The sequence below is a fragment of the Peromyscus leucopus genome, chromosome 10 (genome assembly GCF_004664715.2).
Source record: "Peromyscus leucopus breed LL Stock chromosome 10, UCI_PerLeu_2.1, whole genome shotgun sequence".
NCBI classification, from domain to species: Eukaryota; Metazoa; Chordata; class Mammalia; order Rodentia; family Cricetidae; genus Peromyscus; species Peromyscus leucopus.
This window is the reverse complement of record NC_051071.1, coordinates 85,431,342-85,444,294: the sequence shown is the minus strand read 5'-3', so window position 1 is coordinate 85,444,294 and position 12,953 is coordinate 85,431,342. Positions and strand designations below refer to the sequence as shown.

The window sequence follows — 12,953 nt, the reverse complement described above, 5'->3', positions numbered from 1 at the left end:
ATTTGAAAACTGTCATTCTAAACACACACACACACACACACACACACACTGTATATCTGTTGCTGTGATAAAACTTCATTGCCAAGGGCAACTTCAGGAAGGGCTTGTTTTGGTTTATGGTTCCAGAAAGTTAGAGTCCCTAAGGGTGGAGACAACATGGCATTGGGCAGCAGGCCTGGTGATGTCGGGCACATGAAGCCTGAGCCTCCTCAAACAGGCCACTGGCTGGGGACTGAGCGTCCAAATGCCCCAGACTACGGGGACATTTCTCATTCAAACCACTCCCCTTAAACCTGATTGAGCTTGAGTTAACTGAAGCGCTTTGTAGGCATTCTGTCATAGAAGGTCACCAAGTCGCTAAAAATATATTATAAAAATATACCTTTAACATCAGAACACCAAAGAGAGAAGGATCATTTAAGGTGTCAGAGAACTTTGCTGTGATGGAGGCTTGCACTAAGGATCTGTGCTCTCCTGGGCGGGCGGGGGTGGGGGGGCTGTCAGGTCAGGACTCACCCCCATGCTGAGGTTATTCTGCCGTGGCAGATGAGCATGGAGCATCCTGTGGTTTGAGATTCACTGACACAGCAACTTGAATTTGCCTTTAACCTTTGAGAAATTCAACTTCTGGCTTGCCGTGTAACCCGTATTTCATTGACTGTGAAATTAGGAGAATCTCCAATGAGTTAGAAATGATTAGCTTTCACTTTTGGATGAAAACATGCCAAGGACAAACACTGATTTTGAGAGATCCTTTATATAGAACCTCACACCTTATAAAACCTTGGTTACAGGCAGCTCACTGGAACGTTGGCTGTAGCTCTTAGCCAAAATCTTACCTCCTACCTCATTACTCCTTAGCCTGTCTTGAGGACTTTCGAATTTGTTCAGTTTGTTCATGACCTCAAATCGTAATGTTTTGAGAGGTAATGACACCATTGTGAATGCCTCAAACGGCAAGTATTTAAGTGCCTATTTTTTGTAAACTGTATTTAACTGATGTCTTTCTTCTAGCCTTCCCAGATGAGCTGTGTTTTTAAAACAACTTTAGCTCCTTGTTCATGATTTTACTTGATCACTCAGCACCATATTTCTATTTGTCTGTATAATTTTCTCTTGGACTATAAACTGCCCAAAAGCAGGACCTCTGTCTTTATGTTCATTTGTAGCATGTGGCATGGGACTTGAAACATATTGTTAAGTACATGTTGACTGGACAGACTAATTACATGACATTTAAGAAATGTCAGTATTAGAAGAGTGGGTGAGTTAAATGTGCGGGTGTGAGTGTGGATATGACATTTGTATTTTATTTGCAAATTGCTAAATTTGGAGACCTTCACTGTGTATAAAGGCTGGAGTAGATCCACTGACCTCATGGCTTCTTTCTCTTTGATTTTACTCTGTTTAAATATCCATGACTCTGATTCTACAACTCATCGTTTTATTTATTTTTATTTTTTTGTTTGTGGCTTTTTTTGAGGCAGGGTCTCACTAGTCCCAGGTTAACCTTGAACTTCTGATATTTTTTTACTCAAGGATGGTGAGCTCTGATTGCCAGGTGAGGTGTCAAACTCAACGGGCCCTCTAAGTTGAGATTCAAAATACAGGTGTCTCTTTCATTTTTGAGAGGAAACTGCCAAGTCCTTCACCATAAAGCTGAGTGAGGTTCAAGAGCAAATGCTGACTGCCCCTCCTCCCGGGGGGCAGGGGGAAGGGTGTTCACCCCACAAGCCAAGTTTAAACAATTGTTTCAAAGAAACAAAATGCCTGCTGTGTTTGGAAAAGGCAGCGGTTGCCTGGCGTTGTTGATGCTCTCCCCTGAAGCAAGGAATTATATCGTTTGTGTGAAATAACTTTCTTTCTTAGTTGTTCAATTTGATGGGAGGATTTTTGATTAAGCATTCAGAGGCTATGAATAGATAAGACCCACAGTCCAGTAATCTGGGCTACCTCAGGAGGTAGTACACATTTGCTGTTCCATTCGCCTGTGCTTTATAACAACCTCTCCCTCCGTCTTCCACCACGATCGCGCCCCACCCCAGAGGCAATCGTGGCATTGCGAGCTTCAGAAGTTAGCATTAAAATGAATACTTTTTAATTTCTGTGGATGAGATGGGGCTCGGGGCTCTGGGACAATGCTGATGGATGATGTTTTAATGCAGCTGAAATGTTATTTTTACTGAACCAGGGAAAACTATAAATTTTGCTTCATTGCCACTGATGGCTCTATGCATAAAACTGTGGTGGCGCCCATCGGCCGTGAATAATCACCTCGGCACGGCAGATGTTACTTTGCGGGGGGAAAGCAATTCTTATGCCGAAGAATTGTGGAAAGATTAATTGTCTACAGCTGTTTCATGGCCCACAGCAATCTTGATACATTTATGATAAGTTTAAGAGCCCACAAGAGGCAACTCCTATTCCCTGTCGTGAGAAGCGGGCGGGGGAAGGGGTTGGTGGCTTTATTTTGACACCTGGATTCATAGAATCTGTCAGCTCCATTACAGCCTTCATAGAAATCTGGCAGTTGGCAGCTCTGAAATGATTGTGAGTGAGGTAAGATGCAGGAATTATCCATAAGTAGATAAAGAAAAGGAGACGGAGAAGAATTATTCAAATTTGTGCAAATGAATTGCTTCCATTTTTCCTCCCTCTGCCAAGTGGAAATTGAACGTGACCCGCTCTGACCTTTCTCTATTAAGTGCTGCAAATTGCAGTAAATGCACCGTTCTGAGCGCCCTAATGGGACAGAGCCCCAGCAATGCCTCATTAATAAGGGGAGTTTGACCTTGCTGGTCAGCCCTTCATTCGATATTGAAAAGAAATAAGAAAAAGAAGAGATGACCCACTGTAAATTTTGAACAATACGTTTGATTTAGTTTGCATATACTCCCAGCCAGGCGTTTTTGCGACCTCTCCCCTCTGCCTGTTTTTCTTCAGCCACAGGCTAGGAGGAGTTCTGGGCGTGTACCTCTAGGCACCAATCACAAGTGAGCTTGTTTTCACTGTGCAGGGAATGGCGGGCTGGGTGGAAAGGACATTGACCTCTCCCCTCCCTCAGACCACGCCCATCAAGCCTCCCGGTCTTCCCCTTCCTCCTCTCTTCGTTTCCCCTCTTTTTCTTCCTTTCCCGCACCCTCCTTCTTTCGTTTTAAATAAAGGAACATCTTAGCTTTGAAGTGTGTGTGTGTGTGTGTGTGTGTGTGTGTGTGTGTGTGTGTGTGTGTGTGTGTGTGTGTGTATGTGTGTGTGTGTGTGTTTGTAGGTGTTGGGTAGCTTCTCCGAGTTTTACTGTGGCTTTGTGCAGATCTAGGTGAGATAGTCTCTCTTCATCTGATGAAAGAAAATCTAGGGTAAGGAAGGGATAGAGCATGCTGCTTGTTTGGGAACAAAAGACTTAATTTTATTAAACATGGAAACAGAATCAGTGTGGAAGTAGGATTCAGAATACCCGGACCTTTATATAAAATTTATTTATTTATGTGTATGGGCATTTTGCCTGCACATACATTTACCAGAAGAAGGAATTGGATCCCATGGGACTACAGTTAACAGACAGGTGTGACCTGCTATGTGAATGTTGGGAATTGAACTCAGGACCTATGAAAGAGTAGCCAGTGCTCTTAACCACTGAGCCATCTCTCCAGCATCTGAATCTTTATGTAAAAGGGTGAATAAGCCTTATGCGCTCCAGATTTAGCTGTTTAGGCTCCTTCAATGCAATGCTCATGGCACCTCTACCTCTGTTCACAGAGTTTTCTAGGAAGGTATATGAGCAAGACCTTTAATTTGCTTAACCAGCGAATCATAATGCACAGATGTGTTAGAACTTAAAGTTCCAGAGGAGACATTGAAAGGATGTTGTATTCAAAAGGATCTTAGACTTACCTTTCCCCAACACCTAGCTGAGGTGTGAATTTTTTCTACAACATTGAATGTGAAGGTGGAGAATCACCTTGGAATTGTAATTCTTTACCAGAAACTGTGGTTTGTACAAGTCTTTCATCTATATTATTAAAAGGAAATATTGGGACCTTTTGGTTCTGACCATGTTATGAGATCTGATCGAATGGAACTTTTGAATCCATGAGATGGTTGAAAAGGACCTCACCAAACTGCTTTGGAGTTTAGTGTTGGGCTTGTGTTGTGGTATGTACCAAGAATCAAAAACACAAAAGTCACTGTGAAAATAATTTGAATAATTTGGCATATTGTTGAAAGTTACCCTAAGTCAACAGTCCCTTCATTATATAGGACTTATAGTCTTGACAATAGTCTGGGTTGTTTGGGAGTTCCCATGGGACTCCTTTGGCCAAAAACTCAATTAGATGTAACCCAATACTAGTACTGGAAGCTTCAGTTGATGACAAAAGATGTCCAGGTGGGGCTCTGTTTCTCCTATTATTTGTTTTCATTTAGATTACCTTCATATATATACATAGAAGCTTCTACTGTATTAGGTTTCCATTCTATCCCTTAAATGGCCCTTAATTTTAGTTGTCTCTCCCAATATCCCCTCCCTCATGCCCCTCTCCCCTGCCCCTCTTGATCCTCTCATTCCAGCCCCCATCTTATTTTTTTTCTCTTTTTTAATGAGGTCTATCTATCCCCCCTAGTCCCTTACTCTATACCTTACCTCTGTGGGTCTATGGATTGTAGCTTGGTTATCATTGACTTAACAGCTAATATCCACATATAATTGAACACATACCCTATCTGTCTTTCTGGGCTGGGGATCTCTTACTCAGGGTGATTTTTTTTTTTCTAGTTCCATGTATTTACCTGTGAATTTCATGATTTTATTTTATTTTTTTGTTTAATGATTGAGTAACACTCCATTGTGTAAATGTACCATATTTTCTCTATTCATTCTTCTGCTGAGGGACATCTAGGTTGTTTCCAATTTCTGGCTATTATGAATAGAGTAGCAATGAACCTGATGGAGCACACTTCTCTGTGGTAGGATGAAGCATCCTTTGGGTACATACCCAAGAGTGGTATAGTTGGATCTTAAGGTATGTTGATTCCCATCTTCCTGAGGAACTACCACACTGATTTCCACAGTGGCTGTACAAGTTTTCACTCCCACCAGGAGTGGAGGAGTGTCCCCCTTATTCCATATTCTCACCAGCATGAGCTGTCACATTTTATTGATTTTAGCCATTCTAAGAGGTGTAAGATGAAATATCAAAGTAGTTTTAATTTGTATTTCTCAAATAACTAAGTATGCTGAATATTTCTTTAAGTGTTTCTTAGCCATTTGAGTTTCACTATTGAGAATTATCTGTTTAGATAGATCTGTACTCCATCTTTCAATTGGGTTGTTTTCTTGATATCTAGTTTTTTGAGTTCTTTATATATTTTGGATATTAGCCCTCTATTGGATGTGTCATCGGTAAAAATCTTTTCCTATCTGTAGGCTGCCAGTTTTTTCAGAGGATGGCATCCTTTATCATATAGATGCTTCTCAGTTTCATGAGGTCCCCCTTATTAATTGTTGATCTTAGTGCCTTCACAATTCGTGTTCTGTTCACGAAGTTGTCTCCTGAGCCAATTAACTCAAGGCTATTTCCCACTTTCTCTTCTATCAGGTTCAGTGTATCTGGATTTATATTGAGGTCTTTTATCCACTTGGACTTGAGTTTTATGTGTGGTAGTTTGAATGTAATTGGCTCCCATAAACTCATAGGGAGTGACACTATTAGGAGGTGTGGCCTTATTGGAGGAAGTGTGTCATTGTGGGGGTGGGCTTTGAGGTCTCCTTTGCTTAAGCTATACTCAGTGTGAACCTTAGAGTCCTTTCTGTTGCCTGTGGACCAAGATGTAAGAACTCTCAGCTCCTCCAGCACCATGTCTGCCTGCATGTTGCCTTGCTTCCCGCCATGATAATAATGGACTAAATCTCTGAACTGTAAGTGAGCCACCCCAATTAAATGTTTTCCTTAATAAGAATTGCCATGGCCATGGTGTCTTTTCACCTCGGTAGAAACCCTAATTAAGACAATATAGATCTATTTGCATTCTTCTACATACTGACATCCAATTAGACCAGCACCATTTGTTAAAGATGCTTTCTTTTTTCCATTGTATAATTTTGGTTTCTTTGTCAAAAATCAGGTGTGTGGATTTATGTCTGGGTCTTTGATTTGATTCCATTGACCACATGTCTGTTTTTATGTCAATACCATGAGTTTTTTATTTTTTTTTATTTTTTTTTTATTACTATTGCTTTCTGTAGTAGAGCTTGAAATCAGGGATAGTGATACCTCCAGAAGTTCTTTGAGTATACAGGATTGTTTTAGCTATTCTTTTTTTCTTTTTCTTTCTTCTCTCTCCTTTTTTTTACTTTTATCTGCATTTATTTTATGCTGAATTTATTCCCGTGCCATACGTTTTTGTTTCTTCAGTTTCTACTGGGATGTCTTTTTCTTCTGCGCAACCTCCTCTTCTGGCTTTGGAACACTTTGCTCCTTTCAGTGAGGATCATCTCCATGTGGCAGGGGAGCTCATGTATGGGTTAATCCAGGCAAGAGCTCTCTAAGTTCATCAGCACATCTAAGCTGCTTTGTTCACCTGGGCGTGTTCAATGACTGGAGAATCTGCATCTAAACCCTTCAGTTCAGCATCACTCTCTGCATTTTCAAACATGTGCAGCAAAAATTCGGCACTCTTTTTTTGACCACCGATCATGTGTCCAGCCCCACTGTTTGGCCTGGGTGCACCTACCAACTCCACCATTATACCACCGGAAAGACATACATTGCTTCTTTAAAGTGACATCTCTCAGATATTTGGTGGCTTTTCGGATATGCATACCCTTGATGGTCTGGGCAGTTTCACGGGTGTTCTTAAAGTGAACCAGGAGATTTGAACCTCTTGATTTGCATACTTTTGTAGGGTTTTCTGGGTCAAGAGAGTAGCTAACCATCTTCACAGGTCACCTCAGGCTGCTTACAGGAAGAGTCTTTCTTTTTTTAAAGATTTATTTATTTATTTAATGCACACTGGTGTTTTGCCAGTATATACTCTGTATAAAGGTGTCAGATCCCCTGTAACTGGAGTTACAGACAGTTGTGAGCTACCATGTGGGTGCTGGGAATTGAACCCAGGTCCTTTGGAAGAGCAGCCAGTGCTCTTAACAGCTAAGCCATCTCTCCAGCCCCAAGTATTGTTCTTACAAAATCTGTAAAGAATTGTGTTAGGATTTTATGAGGATTGCGTTGACTATAGATTGCTTTTGGCAAGATGGCCATTTTTACTGTGTTAATCCTTCCCATCCATGATCATGGGAGATCTTTCCATCTTTGATAGCTTCTCCAGTTTTGTTCTTCAAAGACTGAAGTTCTAGTCATACAGGTCTTTTACTTGCTTGGTTAGAGTTACACCAAGATATTTTTATATTATTTGTGGCTATTGTGAAGGGTGTTGTTTCCTTGATTTCTTTTTCTGCCCATTTATCATTTGTACATGGGAGGGCTGCTTATTTTTTTTTTTTGAGTTAATCTTGTATACAGCCACTTCTCGGAAGGTGTTTATCAGTTGTATGAGTTCCCTGGTAGAATTTTTGTGGCCCCATATCATCTGCAAATAGCAATATGTTGACTTCTTCCTTTCCAATTTGTATCCCCTTGATCTCCTTTAGTTGTCTTATTGCTCTAGCAAGAATTTCCAGTATTATATTGAGTAGATATGGAGACAGTGAAGAGCCTTGTCTTGTTCCTAATTTTAGTGGAATTGTTTTGAGTTTCTCTCTGTTTAATTTGATGTTGGCTGTTGGTTTGCTGTATATTGCTTTCATTATGTTTAGGTATGTACTTTGTATCCCTGATCTCTCTAAGACCTTTATCATGAAGGGGTGTTGGATTTTGTCAAAGGCTTTTTAAACACCTAATGAGATGATCATGAGGTTTTTTTCCTTTCCATTTGTTTATATGATGTATTACATTGACAAATTTTCATATGTTGAACCATCCCTGCATCTTTGAAATGAAGCCTACTTGATTATGTTGGTTGATCCTTTTGATGTATTCTTGGATTCAGTTTTCAGGTATTTTATTGAGTATTTTTGCATCTATGTTCATGAGGGAAATTGGTCTGTAATTCTCTTTCTTTGTTGAGTCTGTGTGTTTTGGGTATCATGGTGACTATGGCTTCATACAATGAATTTGGTGATGCTCCTTCAGTTTCTATTTTGTGGAATAATTTGAGAAGTATTGGTATTAGTTTTTCTTTGAAATTTTGGTAGAATTCTGTGGTGAAACCATCTGGCCCTGAATGTTTTTTGGTTGGAAGATTTTTAATGACTGCTTCTATTTCCTTAGGGGTTATAGGTCTATTTAAATTGTTCATCTGATCTTAATTAACTTTGGTAAAAAGTATCTATCAAGAAATTTGTCCATTTCTTTTAGATTTTCCAATTTTGTGGATTATAGGTTTTTGAAATATGACATAATGATTCTTTGGATTTCCTCGTTGTCTGTTATATCCCCTTTTTGTTTCTGATTTTGTTAATTTGGATATTCTCTCTTTGCCTTTTGGTTAGTTTGGATGATGGTTTGTCCATGTTGTTGATTTTCTCCTCAAAGAACCAACTCTTTGTTTCATTGAGTCTTTATATTGCTCTCTTTGTTTCTATGTTATTGATTTCAGCCCTCAGTTTGATTATTTCCTGTTGTCTACTCTTCTTGGGTGTGTTTGCTTCATTTCGTTCTAGAACTTTCAGGTGTGCTATTAAGTTGCTAGTATGAGATCTCTCTACATTTTTTATGAAGGCACTTAGTGCTATGAACTTTCCTCTTAGCATTGCTTTCATTGTGTCCCATAAGTTTGGGTCTGTTTTACATCCATTTTCATTGAATTCTAGGAAGTCTTTAATTTCTTTCTTTTTTTGCAGTTTGAAACCAAATATTTAATATTTTCATTAAATTGTTTCAATATAATTTTAAAGAAATGCCAACTGGGAGACAATGTCCAAAAACTCTGATGAAGCAAGCTTTCAGACAAGGAACACCAAGAGGACCATCTCTATTCTAGCCATGGTACTCTGTCCATATGGTGCCAGTTGGTCAGCCTCATCCAGATTATTGAGTATTTACCACATAATCTATTTTCAGAATGCTCTGGATGGTTTCAGTTGTTAGGGTCAAAGCACTGACTGACACCAACAGAGGCTGGACAATCATTTCCTCCAAAATGTTGGAAATTCCACCCTTTTGGACATTAATGCCTGTAGTTTTTTCTCCTTGGGCATGTCTGTTTCTTAGTTCCATTACCGTAAAAACGGGATTCAGGCCAGCATTTTCAGCTAGTGTAGATGGAATGACTTCCATGGCATCTGTGAAAGCATGAACACAGTAGGATTCCATATCACTCAGTGTTCATGAGTACTCAGTACTCATGAGTCAGTCTCAGGGCCAACTCTATTTCTGGAGCATCACCTCCTGCAATAAGAGCTCTCTCTCTCTCTCTCTCTCTCTCTCTCTCTCTCTCTCTCTTAATTAGGCAGCGAATAACACAGAGAGCATCATGAATGGAGCGCTCAGCTTCTTCAATCACCAGTTTGTTAGAACCACACACGACAATTGTAACTGTTTTGCCTGGGCTTGCACAACCTGTTATCTTGAACAGTTTTCCAGAACCATTTAAATTGACTTCCTCTGCTAATTCAGCAGAACCCAGCATGTCAGCAGTGAACTGGTCAATATGAGCAACTGGTTTGGTTCCAATTGTCTTACAAATGAACTCAACGTCTTCTCTTTCAATGTCCTTAACCACCATAATCTTCATCTTATTCAGAAAATGTAATGCAAGATCACTAAGCGCATCTCTTAGGATAGACTTCTGTATGAGCAGGACATTGTATCCTGTTTTCTTAATCTGCTTCACCAAATTTAAAATATAGGCTCTCTCTTCTCGGAGCACTCGATCCATCTGGGCATAGTCAGACACTACTATCTGATTATCCTTATCTGTTTTAGGAGCAGATAAGCAAAACTGAATAAGCCCAATCTTGGCCTTCTCCACTCTTGAGATGCCAGAATTTGCCACTTTCTGGGTGAGAACGAGCCCTTCTACCAGCTCACAGTCATCTATTGTCCCACCAAGCTTCTCCACTATTTTAATATCTCTAAGATCTACACTGGTAGCTGTGGCTGGGTCAATCACTTTCATCACTGCATTGACACTCATTGGAGAGAGTAAACTTGAATACTGAGAGACAACCTTTGAATTCAACGAAGTGGTCGTTCTATTTAACAAGGTTTCTCTGTCGCTCAGTTGTACAGGTCGAGACATGTCATTAAGGGTTTCAAGACCCCTTTCCAAAGCTTTTTGGAATGACTCAGAAATGATGGTTGGATGTATACCTTTCTGCAGAAGCTTGGTACAGGAGTCTACGAGACAGTCAGCAATGATGACAACCGACGTGGTCCCATCCCCTGCTTCTATGTCTTGAGCTTTAGACAGCTCCACCAGCATTCTGGCTGCTGGGTGCAATACTTGCATTTGTTTCAGAATGGTGGCACTGCCATTTGTAATGGTCACACCACCTTTTCCATCTTGAATCATTTTGTACATTCCTTTCGGTCCAAGGCTTGTCCTAATGGCATCAGCAACCGCTTTGGCGGCGGAAATGTTGCTGAAGCAGATCTGGGCCGGCTTGTTGCGGTCCTGGTAGGCGCCTTTCCCGTGGCTGCCCTGCCCCGAGGCGGGCGCCCTGCTTCTGGGATCTACCTTCTCCGACCTGGCAACCTTGGCGACGTCTGCGCGGGTTCAGGAGGACCAATGGACATGGATTCCGCTTCTTCCTCCTTCTCCACGAGCCTTCCAGTTAATTTCTTTCTTATTTCTTCCTTGACCCAGTGGTTTTTCAGTAGAGAGTTGTTCAGTTTCCATGAATTTGTAGGCTTTCTGTTGTTTTTATTGTTGTTGAAATCCAGTTTTAATCTGTAGAGGTCTGATAAGATGCAGGCGGTTATTTAAATTTTCTTGTATTTGTTGAGACTTGCTTTATGACCAAATATGTAGTAAATTTTGGAGACGGTTCTATGAAGTATTAAGAAAAAGGTAAATTGTGTGTTTGGGTGAAATGTTTTGTAGATATCTGTCAGATCCATTTGAGTCATAATGTCCGTTAGTTCCACTTTTTCTCTGTTTAGTTTCTGTCTGGATGACCTGTCCATTGGTGAGATTAGGGTGTTGAAGTCTCCCTACTGTTAATGTGTGGGGTTTGTTCTGATTTAAATTGTAGTAGTGTTTACAAACTTGGGTGCCCTTGTATCTGGGGCATAGATGTTAAGAGCTGAAATGTCATCTTGGTGGACTTTCCTTTGATGAGTATGTAGAGTCCTTCCCTAGCTCTTCTGATTAGTTTTTGTTTGAAGCCCATTTTGTCAGATGTTAAAATGGCTACATCGGCTTGCTACTGAGGTCCATTTGCTTGGAATATCTTTTTCCATCCTTTAACCCTGAAGTAATGTTTATCCTTGATGTTAAGACGTGTTACTTGGATTCAGAAGGAGGGATCCTGTTTTCATATCTGTTCTGTTAGTCTGTGGGTTTTTTTTTTTTTTATCAGGGAATTGAGACCATTGACATTAAGAGTTATTGATGAGCAATGTTTGTTGAGTCCTATTATTTTATCTCATGGTGTGTGTCTTTTTCTCCTTCTTTTGGCTTGCTTGTCTGGGAGTATTTATTCCCTATATTTATTTAACCTTTTTCGGCTGGAGTTTTCCTCCTAGCACCTTCTGTGGGGCTTTGTTTGTATAAAGATATCGCTTAAATTTGGTTTTATCTTGGAATGTCTTTCTCCATCTACTGTGATTGAAAGTTTTGCTGCGTGTAGAAGTCTGGGCTGGCATCTGTGGTCTTTTAGAGTCTGCAGCATATCTGCTCAGGCCCTTCTGACTTTCTGACTCTCCACTGAGAAGTCAAGTGTTGTTCTAATAGGTGTGCCTTTATATGCCACTTTAAAGGTCTTTTTTCCTTGCAGCTTTTAATAGTCTCTCTTTGTTATGCACGTTTAGTGTTTTGATTATTGTGTGCCAAGGGGAATTTCTTTTCTGGTCCAGCCTATTTGGTGTTCTGTATACTTCTTGTTCCCGGGTATCTTCTTCTTTAGGTTAGGAAAGTTTTCTTCTATGATTTTGTTGAAAATATTTTCTGTGCCTTTGGTCTAGGTTTCTTTTCTTTCCTCTATTCCTATTCTTAGTTTTGGTCTTTCCATAGTGTCCCAGATTTCTTGGATATTTTAAACATGGAAATTTAAATTTTAACTTTTTATTTTTGACCTAGGTGTCCATTTCTTCTATCTTGTGTTCAATGCCTGAGAGTCTCTGTTTCATCTCTTATATTTTGTTGGTGAGACTTGTCTCTGAGGTTCCTGTTTGAGTTCCTAAACTTTGCATGTCCAGATTTCCTTCAGTTTGGGTTTTCTTTATTGATTCATTTCCACTTTCAGGTCTTGAACTGTTTTATTCACTTGTATCCCCTGGTTGTTTGGTTTCATAGATTTTTTAAAAAAGAGATTTATTAATTTCCTCTTAAATAACCTTTATCATATCCATGCAGGTTATGTTAGGGTCCTTGCGTTGTGCGTCAGCTACGTTGTGTTGCTCTGGGACTGTTTTTGCAGTAGGGGTGCTGGGCTCGAGTGGGGGCATATTGTCCTGGCTGTTTTGACTGCCTTTTTACACTGGTGTCTAGGCATCTGGGTTTGGGATGATTGTAATTCTAGGTGCTGATATCTGGTCTTGTCTTTGTTGAGTGGTTGTTTTGTTCTTTGCTCTCGGTTGCTCTGTCTAGTTCTTAGGAAAGCCTGGCGGTTGTGTGTTGCCTAGTAGAAAGTGCTTCTAGGACCCTGCTAGGTGTGGCCACTGGGGGTTCTGGGTACAATGTGTTTCTAGGTGAAGCTGATGGTTAGGGATGGGATGGGTTAGAAGTGGGGGGGG

The 12,953-nt window shown here is 40.3% G+C and overlaps 1 protein-coding gene and 1 pseudogene across 1 annotated transcript; both read right to left on the bottom strand.

Moving 5' to 3' along the window:
* Positions 1–6,345: 6,345 nt before the first annotated feature.
* On the bottom strand, positions 6,346–6,931 carry LOC114691852 (annotated as a pseudogene).
* Positions 6,932–9,083: 2,152 nt separating this feature from the next.
* On the bottom strand, positions 9,084–12,665 carry LOC114691866 (T-complex protein 1 subunit delta-like). The gene is given in 3 exon segments (XM_037208859.1): positions 9,084–9,404; positions 9,406–10,763; positions 12,593–12,665. Coding segments are annotated over 3 exon segments (1,752 nt in total).
* Positions 12,666–12,953: the final 288 nt, after the last annotated feature.